Source organism: Vitis riparia, chromosome 18 (genome assembly GCF_004353265.1).
Source record: "Vitis riparia cultivar Riparia Gloire de Montpellier isolate 1030 chromosome 18, EGFV_Vit.rip_1.0, whole genome shotgun sequence".
In the NCBI taxonomy this organism is placed as follows: domain Eukaryota; kingdom Viridiplantae; phylum Streptophyta; class Magnoliopsida; order Vitales; family Vitaceae; genus Vitis; species Vitis riparia.
The window spans coordinates 5885506-5910673 of record NC_048448.1 but is presented as its reverse complement, the minus strand read 5'-3'; the positions used below and the strand labels follow the sequence as shown (position 1 = coordinate 5910673).

The following is a 25168-nucleotide window of genomic DNA, read 5'->3' as shown; positions in this document are numbered from 1 at the left end:
AGTTTGTTTCTGTTAGCACTGGGTTGTTAACTTGATAGTGAACCAGGTCGTAGGGACACACAGTCATGCCATGGGAGGTAGAGGCCCATGAGCTTGCATCACCACCAAAACTCATCGCCCATGGTCCATACTTTCCACGCTTATGTCCTCTTCGGGTGTCGTCTAGTTACAACTACTTTCATATGCAGGTGAATGATTACAACTAATTTTAGGGTGTTTTTGGTACACGGGGAATAAGTAGTGGGAATGAACATCATTCTCATAATGAGAAGATAATCAAAAGTGATTTCAATGGAAATGAAATATAATTTATAAGTAAGATTTAAATTTATCTCGTATTTTATTCTTTGTTACAAGTTATTTTTAAAAACATTTTTCAAAAAAATTTAAAATAAACCATAAGTTTTTTTGTAAATAATTTTTATTTTGATTTTTTAAAAAACATAAATTGTAAATTTAATTTATATAATATGAATTAAATTTAACTCAAGGCTTATTAAAAATAAAAATAATTTTTTAATTATAAATAAATTAAAACTAAATAGTTTTTAATAGAATATGAATATTAATAATATAATAAAACCATAAATTATATTTTTATATAATAAAAATATATAGATATTGACATTAATTGATTTATTTTGTTAAAATTAAATAATAATAATTCAAAATTAATCATTTCTAATATTATTTATATGATTTTATAAATTTTATAACAACATGGATATTAACATCTTATAAAAGAATGATTAATTTATTTTATGAAAAATAAAGAATAGTTATTTAAAAGTAATAATTGATAATGCTATAAATGAATATAAAAAACAAATAAAAATTAGTTTTTTAAAATATAAATGAGCCAATAATTTTTTCATTGTAGTATACATTTATTATTTAATTTATAATTAATTAATCAATTTAAAAAATTTTAATTTATTCTTAAAAATTATAAGGTTTATGAAAGAATTTAAAGTATTAATTGAGATAAGTTCAAATATATCTTAATGGTTTTAGTTTAATAAATAAAATGATAAGAAACCACCGATTAAAAATATCCAAGTGTTATAAAATGTAAGTGTCAAGGGAAAAATAAAGATAAAGAGAGAATGAGTTAGCTCTTTTATTAATTCAAAAACCCCTTATTTATAAGGTAAGGTTACAATGACACTTTCCTTTGGATGATAATACTTTTTACGTTCTTTTACTATTACAGTTGCCTTGTTAAAAACCTTATTAGTAAAACCCAATGAGATGAAATCCAAACGAAGGAAAAAAAGTATAATATAGTGACATCCTTGTTTATGTACTCATTTTCGTGTCAACATAATTATAATCTAACATGAAGATTTTTGAGTTATCACATTCCAACGTTATGCATTAGCCTATTGAGAGTTGTAGTTGACAGTGTTTTTGTGAATAAGTCTGTTAAATTGTTGTTTGATCTTATTTATTAAATATTGATTTCACTGTTCTTCCGTATAAAATAACTTAAGCAATATATGCTTAATTTTATCACATTTGATGTATCCTTCTTTAATTGCACAATGCATGCAACATTAATTTTATGTAATATTGTTGAATTGTCTTTATTGGAAGATAATGTGTATAATTCTCAAATATACTGGATTACAAATTTCAGCCACACACATTTTCAACTTGTTTCATGGATTTCAAGTATTTATTAATGATACAAAGAAGAAGTTACCATTGCTTACTTTATTGATTACAATGATATTGCAGTATTACCACAAGTAAACACATATCATGTTTAGAATCTAGCTTTTTGAGGATTTGAAAGGTAACCATAAATTATATACTTAAGTAATTCTTAAAATAAACTTCGTATATGTGATTTCATGGAAATAACACAATATATGTTTAATCTGATTTCAATATCTTCAAAATGGTATAAAATTATATCTTGTTAATAAGTTCACAAAAAAAAATGTTGTATCTAGTTGTGTACAATTTATCAAATGTATCAATACACCAATTGCACTAAGAAATGATATTTTTAAACTAAATAAATTTTAATTATTTTTTTAAAGATGAAACGAGTCTTTATTCACTTTAACGGATTGAACAATTATAAGAGAACTTAAAAGATGTGATTTGTCTATACGAAAGCATTTCAAGATTTTCTGTATATATGTTGACTAATAGATTAACACTTCATTTGGAAAAGTGTTTAATTTATAGGTCAAGACAAAACTTCAATTTTTTTTTAAGACCTCTCATCTTAAATTCCCTTTTTAGATATTAATTGTTTTTGTAAGCTCTTAGAAAGTTTCAATAAGATTCAAATAATCTACCCACACCGCAACAATTGTGAATTCAATTATTGATTTCTTAATGAATATGCACGGACAAAAATGATTATTTATATATATTTATTTCGATGAATGTTTATTGAGGCTATGGTGACACATGCTTTCCATATAAGGATTTTTGTGACTTAATTAATAATGTGGTATGACGTTTCGGATTAGTTGCTTCACGCATTTGAAATTATATTTATTATATAAGTATATAAATTTTCCTGAATAAAATTAAAAATTTCAGGTCAGGAACTTTCGCCCCTCCTACGTGAGATATGAAGTGGGAAGATAGTCGTCGCTTTCAAATGCCTTCATTGAAATTGGTGGATAAAAAATAAAATTGTTCCGTTGATAAATAGTCTAACAGAACTCTGCGTCAACCATTGGCGAATCCAGGCCGTCCACATGGCACCACAAAATCATCCCCAACCCGAAGCGCCTCATCGACCTTGGCGCCCATACCATTAGCCATACATCCGCTCTTACCATATTTCTCCCTCAGCTGCCACCCTCTCCGCCAACCTCTTCCTAGGGTTTTGTGAGGCTTTACCAGTAGCTCTTAATCTCTAAGCCCTTAGGGAATGCGACAATGGTTGAGATGCCAAAGATGCGCAAAAAGGGCACAATCAGTGAAGAAGACGTCTCCGCTCTATTGCAAAGGTTTCTTCAATTCCTTTTCCAATTTTCCATATCAATCTAATTTCTTCTCTCTATATTATCTGTATGTTATTTGCGAATTTGCGTTGTTTGAGCGTAACATAGAGATGGGTTTTTGCAATTGGATAGGTATACGCCGACTGCGGTGCTAGCACTGCTTCAAGAAGTGGCACAGTTACCGGATGTGAAGATCGATTGGAATGCGTTGGTGAATAAGACTTCAACTGGGATTTCTAATGCCAGAGAGTATCAGATGCTCTGGCGCCATTTGGCCTATGGCCACGCATTGCTCGAAAAATTGGAAGATGGGGCTCAGCCGTTGGTTCGTATGCCAGTTTCTTGCATATTTTTCAAGCATTGATCATTCTCTGTATGTTTGAATTCGGTGGTTATTACCCTTTTCTGGGTTGGGATTAGGATTTTAGTAGAATTGCATGGATTATTTATGAATTTTGAAAATATTCTAATTTGGATTGTTCCTTGTGTGGTTGAAAATTTGAATTTGATTTGATTGTTTATGAATTTAGAAAATTATTGTAATTTGGGTTGTTTCTTGCTGGATAAAGAAATTGAATTTGGTTGGCATTAATAAGAATATACTAACTAAAGATTCGAACTAATTAGAATGTACTAATGGTATAGGACACACGGGATGGGGATGGATGACAGGACCGTAATGGTGTGAAGACTAACATTGGTAAAATCCTATGATCTAGGATAAAAAAGTATCTTATCTCAAATGCATTCTTACTATATAGGTAAGATACACATAAATGATACAGTATATGGTCAAGGCCCAAGTGTGGTGGGTGTGTCTACTTTTTGTTTTGTAGAGCCTTCACTGTTGGTAGTCAGCAAAAGGCATCCAATATGGCATGGTATCAAGGGATCTGTGGCATTCTCACTATAAAATGTGGCCCTTATCATCCACACCACGAGGAAACAAAATGAGGGAAAGTAGTTAAAGATGGTTGGATATTATTGATTTTTAAAGCAAGTAATGGATGCGTGTGTTTACAATGCCAATAGGAAGGGTAAAAAGAACACTGCTCTAGATAGTAAGAACAGTAATGACAGATGTGGAACTAGTTAGTGAAAAAAAATATTCTGTAGTTAAGTCCAAGTGCATAGGATTTAATGCTTTGTCAGGTTAAGTTTGATCTGGTGGGTGCTTTGCAGCTTTTGTTGATGAAATGATGTGTCTTTTCACTTGATGCGTACGAAATATTGATGACATTTACTCAAACAAGAAGACATCTTATTATATAAGCAATAAAATCATTTATCATAATTACTTATGGAAACTTTATTACTTCACTAGTCAGGTTGTATACTCACCTATTTATGTTAATATTATTTTGATTTCTTATAATAGAAAAATAAAACTTTTTGGTCTCATTTACTTGAATCCTTGTATAGCATTTGGCATATCTCAATTAACTTTAGAATCCATAATCACTTTAACAATTTTTTTTTTTTTTGGATGGCCGAGAATGCATAATGTATTAAGAAAGCATTTAACAAAAAGAAGGGGCACAATCCATGTACACAATATAAAAAAATCAAACTTGCTCCTTTGCCAAACTAATTAATCCCATGCTATTCACAAATCTGAAAAAGGATAAAAAAGGAGATCTCATTTCCTTGCCTGACTGCAAAAATAAAGTTTTGAGAAGCACATATTTTCAACTCTCCACAAGACTGCACCAATCCTTAAAATGTTCTTCTATGACATCATTATTCTGTGTGTCTTGGTTACTGCCCCATTTGTTAGCGATGTTCTTCTAGTTGGCATGACTCTTTTGTTGGAGCCAAACACAAGCTTGTTTGGAGGTCGAATCCATTTTATATTTTTTGGATCACTTAAATAAAATTTATGATTTGAAATATGAAACATTAATTTGTTTTTTATTTTTTATGTAGTTAATATTATCTTTGATTTTCTCAGTTTCCCTTTTGAGATCAAACAAAGAATCTCCCTTATTTCTTCCCTAGCCCTTTGCCATTTGAGCCAAGTCTCAACATTTGAAACATGAAATCTTGATATCCTAGTTGTAAAGCATTCAAAATTTTTGGAATACTGTTTCTTTTTTTTCTTTTTTTTCTCAGTAATGACTTGATTTACTTCCATTCTGAAGTTTGACATTGGATTGATCTCCCAAGTCCCAACTGGACCGTTAGTGACATGATTTTGAGTTCTGTTTTCAAGAACTGTATAAAATTAGATAAGTCAAAATGAAAGTGATTTACTTCATCATGATTACACCTCTTAATTTATGATTTTTATAGGACGCTTCTCTTGATTTATTCATTTACTGTTATTGTATTTTTTTTTCTTTTGCCATTCACATCATTGTAATAGCTGTTTTTTGGTACCTTTGGTTCCCTCACCAAGATATGCATATATTTATAGAATATGTTGTTAAATAAAGAGGAGGATTTCTCTCTCTCTTGGTCTAGCAAGTCCTAGCTAGGACCCAAAAAAAAAGTGCGTACCAAAAATAAAAAGTAAAGAGGAAGACAGTTATTAGGTCAGTTGTGTTATTTGATAACTTTATGACTAACACTCACCATCCTTCCAGAGTTATTATGTCATTATGGTATTTGGACCTGAATCAGATCATACCCTATAAAATTTGGGGGGAAAAAGGAATCAAACAAAGCGTATGATTTCACTGTGGAAGTCTACTAGGAAGAAATATGAAATTTAAAGTGGATGTACTCGATCAAGTATGCAGCAAGATTTGGTTCAAAGCTCCTATTTATTTTAGATTGGAATATGGTTTGACTTATTCTTGTAAGCAAACTGCAGGTTTTCATAGCCATAAATTCGCGTGATTGAGAATTTCTTAATGGGGTGGGTGTGTGTGCATCGACAATTTGTACAATGCTATATAAATAATGATCGTAAACATGAGAGCTATTGTATATCAGAACTTTTTCTTGAAAAGGTTATGGTTGAATATGAAGCCTTGATTGAGTAATATGAAACTTCTCAATATATATTGTTTTGATTAAAAAAAGAAGAAGAAATGTGCATTAATAGGCATCTAACAGAATGAAAAGCTTTCAATAAGTACTTCAAGTGATGTTAAAATTGGTTTACAGGATGATGATAGTGACTTGGAATATGATTTAGAAGCTTTCCCCAGCATTAGTACTGAAGCTTCAGCAGAGGCTACTGCATGTGTGAAAGTAAGTGACATCAATTGCATACTTTTTAAAGTGTTTCTGATAGGTATTAATTGCATACTTTTTAAGTGTTTTTGATAGGCAAATTAATTGTTTTCTTGATGATTGATTTGCTCAGAAACCCAATGGGTAACTCATATTTCTGCTGCACAAACATAATGTTTGCTTTCTTTGTTCAGTCATCTATGATTGTGATGATGTAAATTGGAACATCTTGCTTTTGGTTCTACAAAAGATGGGTTTTGGGAAGACGTGGATTGGTTGGATAAAGTGGTGTATATCCACAACAAGGTTCTCTATCCTCGTCAATGGCACCCATCTGTTTTTTTCAAAGCTTTAAGGGCTCGAGGTTAGGGGGATTCCCTTTTGCCCTATTTATTAGTGATTGCTATGGAGGCTCTTAGTTTCCTTCTCAAGAGGGCTGAGATTGAAGGTTTTTTGTTTGGTCGTCGAGTGGGAGCCAAAGGTGGTGTAGGAGTACAAATCTCTCATATGTTGTTTGTCGATGATACTCTCATTTTCTGTGAGGCTTCTCAGGATTGGATGACTTATTTAAGTTTGTTGCTTATGTGATTTAAGGCTATATCAGGTTGAGAATTACTTTGGATAAAAACAAATTAATACTCATGGAGAGGGTGACAAACTGAGAGGAATTGGCCGTAGAGTTTGGTTGTAAGATGGGTATACTTTCTTCTTCTTACTTGGATCTTCCTTTGGGTGCCCCATTTAAATAAATGGCAGCTTGGAATGGGGTGGAAGAAAGGTTTCGTAAAAGGGTGGCTATGTGAAAAAGACGATATATCCCAAAAGGAGAGATAATTACTCTAATTCGAATAATTATTTCTAGTATGTCTATATACTTTATGTCCATGGACGAAAATGTTGAGATATTTTGCTGAAATATCAGATATCAAGAAGGGTCGAAACGAAATTAGCAAGCAAAAATTGATGACGAAAAATTGTTGAAATATTGGTTTTGTACCAATAAATCGCTGATTTTCAACGTTGGAAAACCCACATTGGCGAGATGAAAAAATTGGTGATAAAATCGCATATTTATCGCCAATTTTTTGAAAATATCATTGATTTATTGTGGTTGTTGTTGTTGTTATGTTTTTTTTTTTTAATTGTTTTAAAATTTTTATTTTTTAATATCGCTGATTTATCGGTGATTTTTTTGAAAATATCGCCAATTTATCAGCAATTAATTGACTATTTTTTTGGAAAAGTCCATGATAAATCACCATTTAAAAAAAAAATATTTATTTGTGTTTTTTAAAAATTGCCTTATGTGTTTTTTTTTTTTCTAATTTATCTTTTATTTTAAATTTATATTACCCTTTTATTTTATATTATCCTTTTATTTTTAATTATTTTTTGTATTTATTTCATTAATCTTATTTTAAAAAATTATTATCACTGCACTTTTTATTTTTTTTAATATTTATCCTTTTAATTTCATTTAATTTTAAATGTTTTTATTTTAAAATATTAAAAAAAAAAAAATTTATTCAAAAATTGCTAAAATAAAAAAAAAAATTAATGAAGTTCTAATATTTTATAAATTAAAATTAATTTGATAAGATTAACTATTTAAATAAATTAATGTTAATAACAAAAAGTTGTCACCATAAATTTGTGATAATATTTTAGAAATTAAACCTCAAATAAAATATTTTGTATAAATTGATTTGATTTTTTATTTAAAATGTAATAAAACATGTTTTAATAAAGTAGTTTTTAATTTTTAAAATAAATGAATATAAATATATTAAAGGAATTTAAGATAATTTTGTCTAAAAAAATTTGATAAATATTATCTTTGACCATACCTATGTCAATTACACTTACAAAATAACTTTAATATATGTATTATTACTTATTTTATCATTTTTTTTTGAAGTTTTTTCAAGTATTTCCATGAATTTTGAACAATTCCGCCTTATCGATATTTTTGTCAAAATATCCACCAATATTTCCGATATATTCGTAAAATCTAAGTGTCGATATATACATATTTACTAATATTTTGATCCTCGTTTATGTCTTTGTATTGCTAAGGTCGGTTAGATTGAGGTTAAAACATATTCAGAGAGATTTTTTTAGGGAGACGGGATGCTTGTTTGGAAGCCATATTTAGTAAGGTGGGTGATTGTTTGTTTAGATAAAAGGAAGGTGGGCTCGGTTGTTAGGTGTCTATTAGTGCTCAACAAGGCTCTCCTCTGCAAATTGAGTTGGTGTTTCACTAATGAAAGAGGAACTTTTTGGAAGTAAGTTATCAGTGGGAAGTATGGGAAAGAAGGGGTGTTGCACTCTCGTGAAGTGAGGGGTGGGTATGTTGTTAGGTTATGGAAAGTCATTAGGAAAGATTGAGATCTTTTGAGTAATAAAATTTCTTTCTTAGTGGGTAGTAGATGGAGGATAAAGTTTTAGAATGACAAATGGTGTAGAGATGAACCATTGTGTGTTACCTTCCCTTCTTTATTTGCCTTAGCAATTTTAAAAAAGACGTGAGTGGCTAATGTTTAGAATTCATCATTTGAAGAGGATGGTTGGCCTCCTTGCTTCTTTAGGCCTTTCAACGATTGGGAGGTGAAAAATATGGAGTGGTTCCTTTTGAGACATCAAGGGAAGAGGGTGTATAGGGATGAGGAAGACGAGATGTTTTGAACAGAGTCAAAGAGTGGAAAGTTTTCAGTCACAACCTTCTATTTTGCTTTAGAGCTTGGATGTTTAGTCTCATTCTCGATAAACATCATCTAGATTTGTGGGATGTTACCTAAGATGGGCTTTTTTTGCTTGGGAGGCCACATGGGAAAAGACCTTAACTTTGGATTAGGTTTAGAGGAGGGGGTAGTCTTTAGCAAACAACTATTTCATTTGCCATAACGAAAAAGAATACATTGACCACATCTTTATTCATTGTGTAAAGACAAGGGTTCTATAGCAGTTGCTTTTTGCCTTTTTTAGTGTCTTGGGTTCTCTCTTCTTCGACTAGAGGGATCCTTTTAGGTTGATATGGTTTTTTCATGGGTGAAAAATGTAAAAAGGCTTGGAGGACAGCCCCCCCAATGTATCTTTTGTACAATTTGAAAGGAAATGAATAAAATTGCTTTTGAAAATGAGGAGATTTCCAGGTGTGGTGCAAGTTATATATAGTTCCTAGTCCTCTTTCCATTGTAGACTTTGTGGATCGGTTGGGTTCGGGTTAAGGGGGGTTGCTTTTTGTTGTCTCTCTTTGTTTTTTGTGACTCCTTTTAAGCGTTTCTTATATACTTCCTATATACTTTGGAAAGCTTCTTTTGGATTTCTCTTTTAGAAATTGCTTCATTTTACCCATCAAAAAAAAGAAAAAAAAAAAGATGAGGGGCTTTCCAACCAAAGGTTGAAACACTCTTTTGTTTGTAATTTGTGATCATAGACAAAGTTGTTTAAGGATGACTGTCCTTTGTCTTTAATTAACTTTCTTGATTGGTTGAGTTCTCATTGAAGGCAGATGTTTTTTGTAGCCCTTCTTTTCTATTGGTTGTGCCTTTTGACAACCAGTGTATACCTCCTGTATACCTTGGGATGCTCAGTTTGGTGCTTCATTTTTAATATATACAATTTTATTTTACCCATCAAAAAATAATTGTGATGTCTGGTTTGTTTACCTTTTGGGAATTGTTACTGTGTTCAGGTACTGATTGCTTCCAGTTTACCAAGTGATTCCAGTCTCCCAAACAGCTCAATGGTTGAGGCTCCATTGACTATAAATATACCCTGTGGCCAGTCATCCAGAGCTCCTCCAGAATATTCTCGACTTTCTGGTTCCATGCAAGGGACAAACATCACTATTCCAGTTTCCGTTCAAAAATCTGAAGGATTTGATGCGAATGGATCAACAAGTGGCAGTCTTCCAGCTCGAAAGAAACGAAAACCATGGTCACCAGCAGAGGATAAGGAACTGATTGCTGCTGTACAAAAATGTGGTGAAGGGAATTGGGCAAATATCTTGAAAGGGGACTTCAAGGGGGATAGATCTGCTTCACAGCTATCTCAGGTTGTGTTACTTGCCTATTTTCTTCTTGGCATGCTTCCATCTTTTTGTCTTTACTTCTACTTTTTTAATATTTCATCCACATGTAACAATGTAACATTGACTCAAGCGTCGTTCCATGTTCCCCAATTTTCTTGGTGCAGTAGAAATGAACACATTGAATGATACAAACCATTCGACTAATAGTTAACAAAAGTTTTGGCCTTTATAAAATTGGAAAGAAAGGCTTTTTTTTTTTCTCTGATAAGCACAAAGAAAATATTATAGATAGAGAAAATAGGTGGTACAAAAGGGAAATGCCAAAGTGCACCGGGAGTATACAAAGGGAACCAAGTGAAAAGAACAAAGAAAGGAGGGTAATTATAGGAAGTACAACACCTGTCCACAACTACCTAGCTCCTAACCAATCAACAAAATCGATCAAAGACAAAGTATTCCCTTCGATATGATGCCTAACATAATCCAAAAAGGAATGCATAAAAGAGGATTTGAGTTAATGATCCAAGATTTCCGCATCTTCAAAAGCCCTCCGATTTCTTTTATACCAAATAGTCCAGAAAAGACACAAAGGAGCAGTTAACCAAGCTTTCTTCTGCATTTTTCCTACCTAAACCCCATTTTAGCTTAGCGACATCAATCTAATTGAAGAATGTATCACCCACTGCAACCCAAATAACAAAAATACCAACTGCCACAAAAATCCAGCTATAACATACTGAAGAAGCATGTGGTCGATGGATTCCTCTTCCCTTTTACACATAAAGCATTTATTTACTAGAGAGACCCCCCCTTCTTGAAGAAAGATCTTTTCAGTCATCGGATTATTATTATTTTGATTGAATTTTGAGTTCAGTTTTGCTGAATCATGTCTGGACCCTACCCCTGCAATATTTTCCTGTTCCTTTATTACTGTGGTCAAAGTGTCACCTAGATGGTTTGCATTGCAGGACTGAGTCACTGTCTGCCTTAGAATGATATCCAGATTAAAGCTACACCTCTTCTTGAGGATCTCCAGCAAATCATTGGATATTTTATTGAGTTAAATGGGTTATTAAGCACACTGGCTGCACATGCAGCACATTTACTGTGGTGTGAATCAGATTTTGATCAAGGGGTCTTCCCATCGTCAGAGGTGTTTTTTTTTCTTTTTTTGGACTCTTGGTCCTGGAATCTTTCATTTTGAGAAATTGAAGATCTACTAGCCCCTTTGTTATCCCTGCAAAGTGTTTTCCTTTCTCGTATCCATCTTGATGAAAGGTGTTGGGCCTCAGGGTACAATTATCATTTCTCCTCCAGAACTTTCTTCCAGGCTCTTTCAAAAAGTTCCTCTTATTCCTTCCCTCAAGGCAAACCCATTTAGAAATCCAAAGTTCCCCTAAGAGTTTCTAATAGGAAGGTAAATACTAATGGCAATTTTGAGCTGTAAAGACCCTATAAAGCATTACCCTGTGCTCTTTGCTGGAGGAGTGGGAAAACCATAAACTGACTTTTCCTACATTGTCCCTTTGCTTCGGTGTTCTGGAAAAGATTTCTGTTGGCATTAGGATTAGCAACAACACTAAAAATCATAAAATTTGGGTCAGAAATGAATTCATAATACAAAAAAACCAAAATAAATAAATTATTATCAATTTAAAGCAAATTTCTATAATTAGAACTCCAAAATATAACTCATGCCCATCTAAATATCTACTAGAATGAACGATTTCAATTAATTTTGAAGTATAAAATGTTAGGATTTGATGTTCTTAATTCCTGAACTTGAAAATTCCAAAAATTAATTTATGATTCTGAACCATTGAATGAATATTTCAATCATAAATCCATAGATCTAAATATGCTTTACTTGCAAAATTGATGAATAATTAATGAAATTTAATCTAGAAAATTTATGACAATTTTTTAATTAGGAAACATAATTAGAAACCATAATTACTGCCAATACCAATTTCCTTACTAATTAAGTGATTCACTATTGTAAACTTTTTATTATTGTAATCCATTTTGTTATTTTCAGATATTTGGAAATCTGTTAAATTATTATGATTATTATTCAAATTATTAGTTTTCAAATATCTTTATCTCAAATTATATAAAAAAGGAATAAACAAATAATTATTTTTTTGTAAGGACAAAAACCATTTGTCTGACGCACAACAACATTAAAGCATAAGGTCCATTTAGATTTTAGGACAAAAAAAATGTCATTTTACTACTTGGGGGTTTGGAAGTTGCACTAAGACTAGGTGTAACTGATGTTCTAATAGAGGGGGTGAGCAACAGCCATAAAGGGTGTTGAAGATATGATAATTGGATTCTGTGGATTATTGATTTGGGTAGGGGAATGGGTTGCTCTTTTTCATAGAATCCTAGATTGGCAAATCAGGAGGCCAATAGGGTAGCCCAGATAGGAGCCTCATCCTTGGTTGATTTTGTTGAGGATCTCATGCCCCCTTGAGTTTTACTTTTTGACACTTTATTTTTAATGGTGGGATGCTGAAGGCTTTCGACTGTGAGATTGGTTGTTACTTGCACACTTTACTTGTTACTTGTTGAAAGATTTACCGTCCTTTCTTTTGTAGAAATTCATAATTCTTTGTACTATGCAATTATACCTTCTTATCAAAAATCAAATAAAGTATTACATTCCAATTACTTAGGTTTGGCTATCCAAAGCCATTTTTTGCAATTCAGCTCTATTAGGATTGTATCCTCTATCAAACAAAGACATTCATGTCCCTTATCGCTGGCTTGGCCCAGATCAATTTGAAGTGATCCCTCTTTTTTACAGTACAGTGATGATTGCTTAGGACTGGTAAATCATAGTTGACTTTCCATCATCTTGTATTTAATCGTTTCTACTCCTACTCTCTTATGGACGTGTTTGTCATCCTATATTTTGTTTTTTGTCTTTTTTTCCTTTTTTTTTTGAAGTATCTTGAACTGGAAACTGCACATAATTTGGCACGTCATGCATTTGTATAGCAATTGATTTTGGAATCCCTTTTCAGATGAGTATGCTGTACTTGAATAACATTTTGCTGGCAAGGGTTTTATAAAACATTTCTTAATATAGACCTGGATTAAACTGAGGCAACTTTATGGATTGATGCATATTATTAGACAATTTGCACCTTCTATAGATTATGGACCCATTTTCTCTGGTCACCTTGATTAGTTTTGTCATTATAATATGGTTGTAGTGGAATGTAAATTCTGTATTTCACTGCAATACTATGTCACTAAATCTGGTCAGGATGATTGAGTTTCACCCAAATTTCTTTGGCTTCAAATCCTAGCAATGGAATGTTTTCCTTCTGTATATAGCCTCTGATTTGTGATATAAATAAACAATGATAATTGGAATTGCGTAACATGCTCAGTAACGTCATATAACCTCTTTTCTATTCATTACTTGACATTTTTTCAGTCATATGTCTTCGTTTCCTGTTTCTTCCACTAATCCATCTTGGAATCCATGCAGAGGTGGACCATTATCAGGAAGAAGCACAAAAACTTGAATGTGGGTGGAGCTAACTCAAACGGCTCACAGCTCTCTGAGGCGCAGTTGGCTGCTCGTCATGCAATGTCCCTGGCCCTTGATATGCCAGTGAAAAACTTAACGACGTCTTCTTCAATTGGTACTGCTGATTGTTTTCTGAGTTTTTCTCTAGTTTGAGGACTTTAGTGTATGCAAGTGCCAGACTTGGCAAAGAATCTGACCAGTAATCCTGCATCAGCTTATCCTTGCTTTGTTCCTTTTCTTGGGAATTATCTCTTTCTGTCTTTGATGCCTTTCTCTCATATAAACCATATATCTTAACTGTTTTTTTTAGATATTTCATGTTTTGGAGTGGAAGGTTGGTAGCATTTGATATCGTGTCTGTTCACCAGCTAATGAGTGAACAGTTTGACTGCCATACAACCTTGGTAAATGGAGCTAGATGAATTATTATTTGTCATAAACTGTAATCAATAAACATGGCAGAGATTCTCGTAGCCCCTTTTTAATCTATAAAAAAAAGGGGAAACGAAGAAGGAAATGGCTCTGAGTTCCTTCTTGGCTGACTATTAGAAGATTGTTGAATTACATGACCAGATTTTTCTGTCCTGTAAACAAAGCTTTTAGATTATATGATGCATGAGTTTAAAGTTCCTTACTGGCCGACTATTAGAAGATTGTTGAATTACATGACCAGATTTTTATGTTCTGTAAACAAAGCTTTTAGATTATATGATTCATAAGTTTAAAAAACCCAAGAACAAATAAATTAAAAAACAATTTACAAATTTACAAGATTGTGATGGTTTTTACTGAATTTCTATGTTCTGAACTATAATGTTCCTTTTTTTTTTTTTTTTTTGTGTTGACTTCGTTTAATTTTTGTGTATGGTGTTCAAATTTGATTAATCTATGCTTGAAATCTGAACAGCAGGAACAAATCCAAATGCTACATCCAGTAACTCAGCTTTTCCTGCTACCCCTGCTGAAGCTTTGCCGGCTGGCACCAATATTTCACAAGCCCAACAACTGTCTCAACAAGGCCCCGTGTCAACTTTATCTCAAATGGGATCATTGGGTTCTGCACCAAAATCCCGGGCAACCTCAAAAAAAACATCAGCAAAGTCTACTTTCAACTCACAATCTATGCTAAAAGCTACTGCAGTTGCTGCTGGGGCCCGCATTGCTACCCCATCAGCTGCTGCATCACTGCTAAAAGATGCACAATCAAGGAATGCTGTCCATATCATGCCTGGAGTGAGTACATTAATCAAATCATCTGTTGCTGGTGGTGCAAACCCATTACCTGCCAACCACTTGGGAGCTCATCCTAATGTACACTACAAGTGTGCTGGCCCACCAACTACATCACTTTCTACCTATTCTGCTGTTGCACCAAGTGTGTCACGAACTGGTTCTGCAAAACCTGCAGCACCAGGTGGTCAGCTTGCTCCATCCCCTTCTGCCACATCTGTAAATATTTCTTCTGAACAAACTAATGCAGCCACCACTAGTCTGGCTGTTGAATATCCAGCGAAGCAGGAGACTAAAACTAGTGAAGAGACAAAAGTTCCTATCTCAGGCAATGTACCAAAAGCAAAAGTCCTAGAAGATCAAGCTTGTGTCTCAAGCAACACTGCAAGTGAGCAAGTTCAGGAAGATCAAGCAACTTTGTCAAACACAGAAGTAGTTCTCAAAAATCAAGAAGCTATGGTTTCAGATACTAAATGTTTGTTAAAGACAGAAACAGCTGAGAATGATCAAGCCACTATTATCAGTGGTGAGGTTGCTGAAAGCCAAAATGTGAATGATAATAAGATAATGGATTTTCCAGTTGCAGGAGAATGTGAGAATCAATCTGTGGCTAACGAGAATTCAGGGAACCAAAACGCGAATGAGAAACAGACAGATTTACCAAACACAGCAACAGATTGTGGTGAGAAATCGGATGAGGTTCTATACAAAGCAACAGCTGGAGAGATATAGAGAGGAAAGAAAAAGGTATGGCCAAGTTAGGTTTGTGCAAATTGACTGGGGTTTTCTCATCTCTTTATTTGCTTGAATTTTACTGACCATTTTTGAGGGGAGAAAAAGGAAATTGTAGTATAAATCTAACTGTTAAAAAACTTGTAAAAATCAAATTTTTGAGGTGGATGTGTTTGCCAATGGTGTAAGTTATTCCCTTTTCTTTTCCTGTTGATAGTTGCTGGGAATGGATATCAACATCCATGGGCAACTTTCCTTTGAAATGGGCGGGGGTCACTTTGAAATGTATGGTTCTGTTTGATGCTGAATTGCCTCCACCCTTTGGTTTGGTTCCTGGTATTAGTTTTTTTCTTATCTTTCTCTTGCCTTTTGTCTCAAAATTGTTTGTGTGCAAGTTACAATCGGAAGGATGTAGTACACACACTGCAGAGTTTCCTTGACAGAAGTCACAGGTTGAAATGCAAAATTTTACTTGGTACAGGCATGTCAAAAATGGTTTATGCATGTCAAAAGCTGTTATCTGATCACAACATCCAGGCCACTCAAGTGAAAGGCTATGAAATACATATACTACCCAGAACTAAAACTCTACCCCAGAGTATATAATATTAGGGCATGCTACCATTAATTCTAACTTCAATACACATGCAACAAGTGATGTTTAGTTGATGATTGTATTTCAAATGATAAATCAATTACTTTATTTTATAGTTTGACTCATGGATAGGCCTTGCTGATTAGAATTTATTTCTATCATTATTGTATTTTTAGCTTGTTGGTTTGTTTCTTTATGAATGTTTTCTTCTTCCTCTTTCCTCCAGTAAAGTCTTTGTTTGCTATTAGAAAATATAGAAACTGAGAATTGAAAGTATTAAGGATGTTTGTTGGTAGAAACATCTGCTCCACAGTTAAAAGGAAATCAAAGTTAAATGGAAAAACTCCCCATCAAATTCAATTTTGTAAGTATCGGAAACTGTGAGGTACAAGAAAAGAAAATCCCATGTGTGGAAAGTGTTGTTCAGAAGAAAAAAGGACGGAGGGGAAAGGGGAAAAGTCAATCTACGGTGGGAGTCCAGCTGTTAGATCACTGTATTGTTTCTGCAGTGTTGGACTCATGCATGCAAAGAATGATGGTTTCTGCTTCTTTAACTTAACCCCAAATAGGAAAGAACGCAATGGTATTCGAGTCCGATTTACTGAGTTCTTCCAGTTGGAAGGATGACTTTTTGATTTTGATATCTCAAAATCCTCATCCAGTTGTGACAGTGTCCTTTCGACTTCAAGTTGGAGTGCTCTTACACGATCAAGACCCTTTTGCAACTCTTCTTTAACCTTCTTGTTCTCCTGTTTCATGTTCAGAAGTTCACCTTGAAACTTTGCAGCCTGATAGTAGCTGAGCTCAGCTTCTTGTGCATTAGAATCTGCATCCAAGATTCTTGATATCTCTTCTTGAAGGTTGCACAAAGATGAGAATCTACCCTGCAGTTCTTCTTTCAGTAAGGCGTTGTGTTCCAACCACAATGATAATTCCGTTTGTATCTCTCTCATGTGTGTGTATATTGGGCGGGCATCTGATTTTGTAGACTGCTGCTTTGTACCTCCTTCATTCTTCTTATCTTCCTTCAGTTTCAACAACTCTGCTTGTAGATCCTGGATTGAAGTCTGGAATTTTTGTACCTGATGATACGAGGTGCTAAACCTCAGCCAAAACTCCAGGTTTTCTTCCAGAATATCATCAATGTCTGCACGGATTTTTTCTTCAGTGGTCACAACAGCGAGAGACTCGTCAACAGGAATTTCCTTGATTTCACCCTGTTCACTTTTTGTAGGCGACTTCTTCATGCTCCCTGATGCCATTGATTCTTCCTTTCCTTGTATGGATTGATTGTCTAATGACCCAGTAACTGACTGCTGTTCTGGATTTAGAGAAGGAATATTAGAAAACTTGGAGCTGGCTTCTCTGCTTATGCTAGCATGGGCCTCTCCCTGCTGTGAGGGTTTATCTTCGGTCAAACTGGTGTCCCAATTTTCACCTGGATTTGTTTGTGGGGAGATGTTTTGACGTAGTGATCGAATCTCTTCGTCTTTCAAGGCATTAGCATTCTTCAGTTCCCTTATCTGCAGTGCTGATTCAAAGAAGCTATCCCGGTTTTTCTTCTCTGCCTCAGTGAGCTTCTTCTTCACTTCCTTGTAGCTTCGAAGAATTGAGGTGTACTCATCCAGTAGTGTCTTTTCTCTGTGCTCTAAACCATTTATGAACAGCTGCCTCCAATTTGGTTGATCTCCTTCCTCCATCCCCAAATCCTGGTCCTCAATGTCTGAATTGCTGTCTACTGGGTAGCCCAATTCTTGCTTCTCATCTTCCTTCTGCTCCTTTAGTTCCTCACCTTTTTCAGGAGTATCAGGAGCTTTAGCAGAATGACTGAGATCTGGAACATGCCCTTTCTCCTCTTGATTTCCTGTTTTCATGTTTTCTGAAGTCACTAAAATGTTACCAGGGTTGTACTGAGTGAAATTTTCTTCTTCAGCTTTGACAGAACTACTGTAATCTGGATTCTCATCTTTCTTCCCCTCCTCATGGGTGATATCTTCTGAGAGAGCTGAACCATTACCCTGGGGAAGCAAATCTTCATGTTCTTCGAACTCTTTTTCTGTTAAGATATCCGAAACAGCTCGCTCTTCTTGAAACCAAGTCATATCCTTGGCCTCCATAACTAGCTTCACACCTTGCAATTTTTCAGAAAGATGGTCCAGAGCATAACTTGCTTCAGTAAAATGTGTTTGGAGGTGCTTGTTTTGGTCTTCCACACTCCGGTTGAGACTTTGAACTCTGCTTAACTCCTCCTCTAACTCTATTAGCTTGGTGCTCATTTTGTCTGAATCCTCAATCAGGGTCTCCTTGTCCTCTTCCAGAGTCTGAACGTGTGTCTGAAGCTCATCTGTCTCCAATCTTAATCTCCTTACCAAAGCAGTCTGAGATGAGACTGCAGCTTCCAAAGTGATGACCTTCTCTACAAGTTCATCAATCCTCTCTGCCACGTCTGGTGCCGTGACAGTTGTCTTAGAATTCAGTTCAAGTTGTTCCTTGATCTTCTCCCGCAACAATTCCAAATCCATATCCACACTTGTGGTCGGGGACTCCTGCTCCGTAGAGAGCTCCAACTCTTCCATTTGGTTGGGAAGAAATTGATGGCTGAGAGTCTCATGGTCCTGAGAGTGCTGCGGCTGTTGTGTTTGGTTGGGAAGAAATTGATGTTTGAGAGCCTGCAGCTTCTCCCGGGTTTCCTTGAGCTTCTGGCGCTCCACTCTTGCCTCTTCAGCTACGCGTTCTTGTTTCTCTTGCAATTGAGCCAAGGTCCCTTGGCATGATTTGAGAGCAGTGGTAGACATCAAACTGCGAGCCTCATCATCTTCAATGACTGTGCCAATACCGAACTCATCTTGTAAGTCAGAAACTCTGGATTGCATCTCCGTGATCTGGCTTTCAATTTCCCAGTACCTGGCAGCCCCACGTTCATACGAGCTCTTGACAAACTCTTTTTCTGTTTGTAGCATCAAAATCTCTTTCTGAAGCTTGTCGATTTCATCAAGTGCCTCAATTTTGCTCAAACCCGAGCATGTTGCAGCTATGATGGAGCTGATAGTCTTCTTGAGTTGTTTTCTTTTTGAGATTGCAGGAGTTGGGACCAGGAAATCTTTCTTTGGAATATTAGGGATTTTAGGGATGGTTGATTTTGGAAGAGAAGGCAAAGCTTTAGGGAGGGTATCACCACTACCCTTGGGAACATTTTCTTCTTCATCATCCATGGCAAACTGAACCTTTTCAGGGTACACAGTTGCAATAGTTCGGTTGGCATGTTGCAGCTCTCTTGATAGGTGATCATACCTCTCTGCTATTGCTCTGTATGCCCGGAAATATTCTTCCACCAAGTTTATTAGCTCTGGCCTCTTCCTGTAGTACATTTCTGCCCTCTGAGCGAATGAGTCTCCATCATCATCAATGATTTTCAGCATGAATTGCACCTTTTCTTCCACATCTGCCATATTCTAAATTTCATCAAGTTGTTTGTATGTAATGCAAAATGTATCAAAATCTATACCTGTTCGTAATGTTTTCCACAAGATTTCATCACCAAAGTAAAGGAAAGACCAATTTTTGAGACAAAAAATGTGAGAGAGGTGATTGATGTGGAGGAACATCATAGATTTCATAAAAATCGTGGAATGAAAAGAACACACCACCTAATAACAAATGTAAAAAGAACATAACATGGTGATTGTAGGAGATGAACCAAAATCAGCATTATCATAGTATTATGGCATGGTGGAGAAGGAATAGCATTACCGTGAAGGTTTTGTTCAAGCCATTTAGACTGCTTGGTCCTGATGTGGCTGGCCCACCACCATGAATATGCATTGGTTGCTGCTCTATGCAACATAATTCTTCAGCAGCTCAAAACAAAGGAAGGCATTGGAAGAGAAGAGTTTGGAAAGAGAGGAAAGACAGGCAGCTTTCTGAATCAAAGTGTAATAGAGATGGAGGGGAGGATACCTCGGGCGAACTCGGTGTTGGACCTTCCAAAAAATGAACGTAAAAAAAAGAGCTGAATAAGGGGAACACGTCCTCGCCATCTGCATCATTTCATTTATAAAGGGAGATTAGATATCACGGTATCACCACCTCCCTTATTTTTTATACTCATGGGAGGCATTAGGCACCCAGTTATTGGGCTGTTGCTGTTGTTTTAAGTTATGGCCATGTCCTCGTGTGCGTACATATATTTAGATCTGGTTTCTCTTTGCCAATTGTCAATCGGCATGCCCCCACGTCTCCTTCTATTATTAGATATATAGCTCACACCAAGCCACCCACCTTCAAACCCCATCAAAATCAGGCGTCCACCCTCTTTCTGTTCGAGGACATGTGCTCCGCATCGTCAATCATGCACCATCCATCCCACCACTCCCCCACCCGTGTTAAGTCGACCCCTCCCATCACTTCTACTTAAAATCCATAAAAAATACCATCCTTGCAAACCGAGATCCGGTTGTATGATTCTGTTTTTTTTAGTTTTTTTTTTTGTAAATTAGAATTGTTAATTTTAATTCATTAATAAAAGAAATTGCTCATGCTAAATTTACATTTAAAAGAAAAAAAATGGAAACAAAAATCTGCTTTAGAATCCAAGTTTTATTTTCATATCAGCCATTGCAATCGAAACTACAGAAACAAAGCCTCTATAGTATTTCTGTTCACATATTTCATTCTTCCAGCTCATTCCCACGATACCCTGCTTTACGTCCGTACATGCAGGAAAGATAGTTTTTATTTTATTCACAAATATAGATACTATTTACAAGTACCACTTCATATGTACATCCATATTTACATCAAAGAATTTGCATGCACACACGCACACCTCCTTTGTTTTTTTTTCTTACTATCCAACCGCCATGTGAATTTAAAAAAACAAAAAAATAAAATAAAAGACAACTACACAATAATCTCTTCTTAGTCCTGGATGGCAAAATGGGAAAACAAGGAGGCCTCATATCCATGCCAGACCACTCTAGATCGATGGTCTGCTCCTCTGACCCCCATGCGTGATTACTAGCAGCACTCAAAGAAGATTGTCCTCCGTTTTCTTTCCCCTCTTTTTTTAGTTGTTTCTTTCCAATTCTATCTTCCTTTTTTTTTCCCTCCCTTAGATGAGGGGATATTTTAAACATGGCAGAATACCAGAAGTCAGCAGTGCCACAGCCATGGCAAACCATCAACACTCCTGGATTGTATCAACTTCTCTGGAGAGAAGAGATCCACTGTTCCATGTACTTCCCATTCTCTACAAAGTAATGCAAAACATAGAAAAACAACTCAGCACAGGTAATAAGATTTCAAATAAGAAAATCTAATCTTTCTTCAACGCCATTATTATACGTGTGAGTTTTTGAATAGCATCCACTGCCTTGATTAAGAGAACATTCAAGAGTAAGAGAAACCACTATTATGGCCTGGCAACAGCACAGTCCTAGGTTTACTATGGTTATCTTTGCTGTGAAAACACAAAAGAATCTTCTAGTGAGGACTTGCTTGATAGGGGATTGACCGGGCAATAGTTGAAAAAGAAAAAACCTGGCTAGCAGGTAAAATAAGTGGCCAAGAATTGAACATTGACATGAGAAGAATGACAGTACAATCAACCACATATAACCCACAAATCATCCAATCACAAACACCACTTTCCAATGCACAGGCAAAGACCAACAATGCCTAAGCCGACTTAAGCAGAACAGTATAAAGTCAGGTACGGGTAAAACTTATGCATGACACAATGACAATGAATACAAAAAGGCAATAAGCAAATTAAATAATGATGAGTTTGATAACCATTAGCAATAAAAGAGTTTCTGTAAATGGTTACACAGAAAAGGTCTTCAGAGAGGATCCCAACCAATACCTGTACTTCTGAGCTTTTAATGTACATTATATTAAGCAAAAAAAAATGATAGGACCTTATCCTTTATTCAGCATATAGTGTTTATGACAGTGTTATGACACAGAAATGTATGATATAATATGGTTTGTCCAACAACTAAGAATGCAATAAATACTCGTAGTCTGAATATAAATGGAAATGTCTGATTTATATCTGGTTCATTGAAGAACTAAGAATGTAATAAATACTTTTAAGTCCCTTAATGAGATCACGCAGCTGCCTCCACCAAAGATAACCTATCTTACAGGTGAAACCACACATATCCTATGGCTGTTCTCTTATAGACTGGTTGAGCTTGCACAGCAAAGACTCACCAAAAAAGGAGTGAAATTAAACTATAAATGGATCTTCACTACCAAACTCTCTCTCTCAGTATTTTTACTCCTTTTAAAAACATCCTTCAATATTTGTATGCACTTTGACACCATGCGCTGTACCAGGCCCTGTTTTTATTGGCACATAATTAGGTGTTGTGTGACTTTTGCTAGCTCATTGAACAATTCAAGTTAGTAAAATATCCGACAGACAAGTCAAAAAAAGCAACTTTTTTTTCAAGTTTGGAGGGTTGACGGTCAATGAGCAAATTAGTCGAAAGTCTAAAAATCCCATTAAGTCCAGGTCCAAAACACTGTTTCAGTTAAGAAAATTCAAACTTGATGCATTGAGGCTTTCAACACCAGATGTTGCATCATAGCGTGTACTTGGTAAAAATCATGTATGGAAAGCAACAACCGCATTTTATGAACATTCTTAATGTCAATAGTGTTCAAAGGGGTTGATCAAAACTCTCTTAAAATTTTAATCAGGGCTGAAAAAAGACAAAGGAATTGGTCAGACTCCCTGTTGAACTACCATATGATAATTCAATGATTCATTTAGTATCATTTCCCACATAGAATTGAGCCAGATAATTTTACTTGTCCTTTAATCATCCAATTCCAACTTCTTTTTCAATGCAATTTTAGTATTTTCTAATAAATTAGATATGACATGAAACCAAGAAAATATCTCAAATAACCCACAAATATCCATATAAACTCTAATTGAGTTTTGTAAAAACTTTGAAGATGCATTTTGATTATCCATGTTAAAGATCCCAAAACACCATGTAATACCAAAGCAAGCAATTACAAAGAGGCACACATGCAGACCACCAGAAGATAAACAAATGGAAACCAACTTGTAAACAATTAAGTGCAAAGGGAAAACGTTAGGAAAAATGGCTCTTACCAGCAGAGTAACCATCTGGGATATTCCCAATGGTGCTGAAAATCTTCTTGTTTGCATCCTCCACCACATCATTGCGACCACGACCATAGCAAGGAACCAGCACAGCAAAACTGCTGTCTAATTCATCATCAGACTGGAACTCAGGCCCATGAGGCTCCAACCATCCAATGGACCAATCCGAGTCATCCGATTCTGAACCAGAAACACATCCAGCATCAGATGGCACAAGAACAACATCATATTCCCGATCAATTTTCCGCTCCTCCCGACTTTGCCATTTGCGCTTGGTCCTTCTAGATGCGGAGGTCATATTAGCCCCTTTAACTAAAGGGAATTTCAAAGCATCCGGCTCCCACAAACCTGAATCTTGAGAAGAATTTAAAGAAGATCCATTGGAGAGTCTTTTGGGCTCTTGGTGTTTTCCACTCCACAACCACCAAGAAAGATGGGTTAATGACACGGACATACTCTTACTCAGATATCGATTTGAATAAGAACAGAATGAATTTTGTGGCCAGAAATTTGCGAATAATTAAGATGTGACTAAGACCGGATAATCGGAAGCAAAGGCGTTTCGATGAGTAGTTTCTGCCTGTAGCAGGAACCACTGATAAGAAATAATGATCAAATCAAATAAATAAATCTAAAGGCAAACTCAACTTACGAATCTGATGTTAGTAACTGAAACCAAGAGGAAAATTTTTTCGCAGACGTCACTTATAAACACCAGAACCTCTAGATTTAAATGAAAAATAAACAAATCAAACCTTAATAGATTGATGGAGAAACAGAGAAAATAGAATGAAGTTTTGAATCTAATTTTTCTCTTGGTTTTTTAAAAAAAAACAAAATTTCACTTCAGCTAGGTCATATCCCGAGTTTAAGTAAGGGTATTATTTTCTCGGTGATCACGTATCGGGTTTGTTTCTTGCTTTTCTAGTCAACCAAACAGAGAAAAGAAATAAAAAATCACAAAACGAGTTCCAAAAAATTTATCCTAAAATTGGGAAATAAACTCACACCCCCATAACTTACCCAACGGACCCAGAAAATCCAAGCTTGTTCCAAAACCAAATTTTCCTAGGAAGGAAAACGCGGCTTTACCCAAAATAAATCCTTTCAAAATGAAATATAAAATAAATAAATAAACTAATCACCAAGTCCCTCAAAACTCGTATGAACAAGAATCGCAAACCATCCCACGACGATTAAACCCGTACAGAATTTTCTGATCAAATCACACAACCGAAAAAATCCACAAAACAGCTCATTTTATAGCCAACCCTTAAACCAGGGAACAATCTCCAAATCCCAAAATCCAGACACCAAGAACAAAACCCTAATTCTTGGCTAATCGTCCAAACGGTGGCTCAAATCAAGAAACAATGGATACCTTAAAGGTCAAAACCCAGAAAATTGCTTCTCAAAATCAAAAACCTAATTTCCCTCTCTACACTCAGAAGGAACCATCAGTCTAGAGAGAGAGATTTGAAGAATGGAGCTGGATCGTTCTTTCTTACTTGTAAGCTTCTTTCTCCCATTATTTAACACCAAACAAAAATGATAAATTACTCGGAAAAGTGAAAGCGGCCTAATCTCCTACAGGCGGGTGCAGTGTGACCCCCGTGGGCCAATGGCTTTGACGGTTGAGATACTTGCAGTGAGTCCAATTAGAGAAAGATTTTACACGCCAGGTCAGACTTTGGCTGGTGTGAGGTGCCAGGTATTGACCACGTGGACTTATAAA

General features: G+C 35.2%; 3 protein-coding genes across 5 annotated transcripts; 1 reads left to right on the top strand and 2 right to left on the bottom strand.

Annotated features, from left to right (window-relative positions):
• Window positions 1-2668: 2668 nt before the first annotated feature.
• Window positions 2669-16172, top strand: LOC117907008. Of its 3 annotated transcripts, none has more exons than XM_034820322.1 (6): window positions 2669-2978; window positions 3105-3297; window positions 6084-6170; window positions 9847-10209; window positions 13691-13847; window positions 14643-16172. In XM_034820322.1, the coding sequence occupies exons 1-6, from the start codon at window positions 2908-2910 to the stop codon at window positions 15692-15694; spliced, it is 1923 nt and encodes a 640-aa protein (XP_034676213.1). In that variant the 5' UTR covers window positions 2669-2907; the 3' UTR covers window positions 15695-16172. The 3 variants fall into 3 exon arrangements, with proteins under 3 accessions (XP_034676213.1, XP_034676215.1, XP_034676212.1); XM_034820321.1 differs by having other exon boundaries at window positions 2670-2978; window positions 14640-16172; XM_034820324.1 differs by lacking the exon at window positions 9847-10209 and having other exon boundaries at window positions 14640-16172.
• A 428-nt stretch (window positions 16173-16600) lies between these two features.
• LOC117907007 (protein NETWORKED 2A) lies at window positions 16601-20357 on the bottom strand. Its single transcript, XM_034820320.1, has 2 exons — window positions 20040-20357; window positions 16601-19731 (listed from the first exon to the last, which is right to left on the bottom strand). The coding sequence occupies exons 1-2, from the start codon at window positions 20131-20133 to the stop codon at window positions 16754-16756; spliced, it is 3072 nt and encodes a 1023-aa protein (XP_034676211.1). The 5' UTR covers window positions 20134-20357; the 3' UTR covers window positions 16601-16753.
• Window positions 20358-20916: 559 nt separating this feature from the next.
• Window positions 20917-24952, bottom strand: LOC117907086. Its single transcript, XM_034820457.1, has 3 exons — window positions 24815-24952; window positions 23422-24013; window positions 20917-21537 (listed from the first exon to the last, which is right to left on the bottom strand). Exons 2-3 carry the CDS (start codon window positions 23885-23887, stop codon window positions 21488-21490), a joined length of 516 nt encoding a protein of 171 aa, XP_034676348.1. The 5' UTR covers window positions 23888-24013; window positions 24815-24952; the 3' UTR covers window positions 20917-21487.
• Window positions 24953-25168: the final 216 nt, after the last annotated feature.

Excerpts from the sequence above, each read along its gene's own strand:
- LOC117907008 (XM_034820321.1), top strand. The coding sequence starts at position 2,908 with ATGGTTGAGATGCCAAAGATGCGCAAAAAGGGCACAATCAGTGAAGAA. Across the intron at positions 3,298-6,083 it reads AAGATGGGGCTCAGCCGTTG|GATGATGATAGTGACTTGGA; the intron begins GTTCGTATGCCA and ends ATTGGTTTACAG. Across the intron at positions 6,171-9,846 it reads AGGCTACTGCATGTGTGAAA|GTACTGATTGCTTCCAGTTT; the intron begins GTAAGTGACATC and ends TACTGTGTTCAG.
- LOC117907007 (XM_034820320.1), bottom strand. The coding sequence starts at position 20,133 with ATGTTGCATAGAGCAGCAACCAATGCATATTCATGGTGGTGGGCCAGC. Across the intron at positions 19,732-20,039 it reads GCTTGAACAAAACCTTCACG|ATGTGGAAGAAAAGGTGCAA; the intron begins GTAATGCTATTC and ends AGAATATGGCAG.
- LOC117907086 (XM_034820457.1), bottom strand. The coding sequence starts at position 23,887 with ATGTCCGTGTCATTAACCCATCTTTCTTGGTGGTTGTGGAGTGGAAAA. Across the intron at positions 21,538-23,421 it reads CCCAGATGGTTACTCTGCTG|AGAATGGGAAGTACATGGAA; the intron begins GTAAGAGCCATT and ends ATTACTTTGTAG.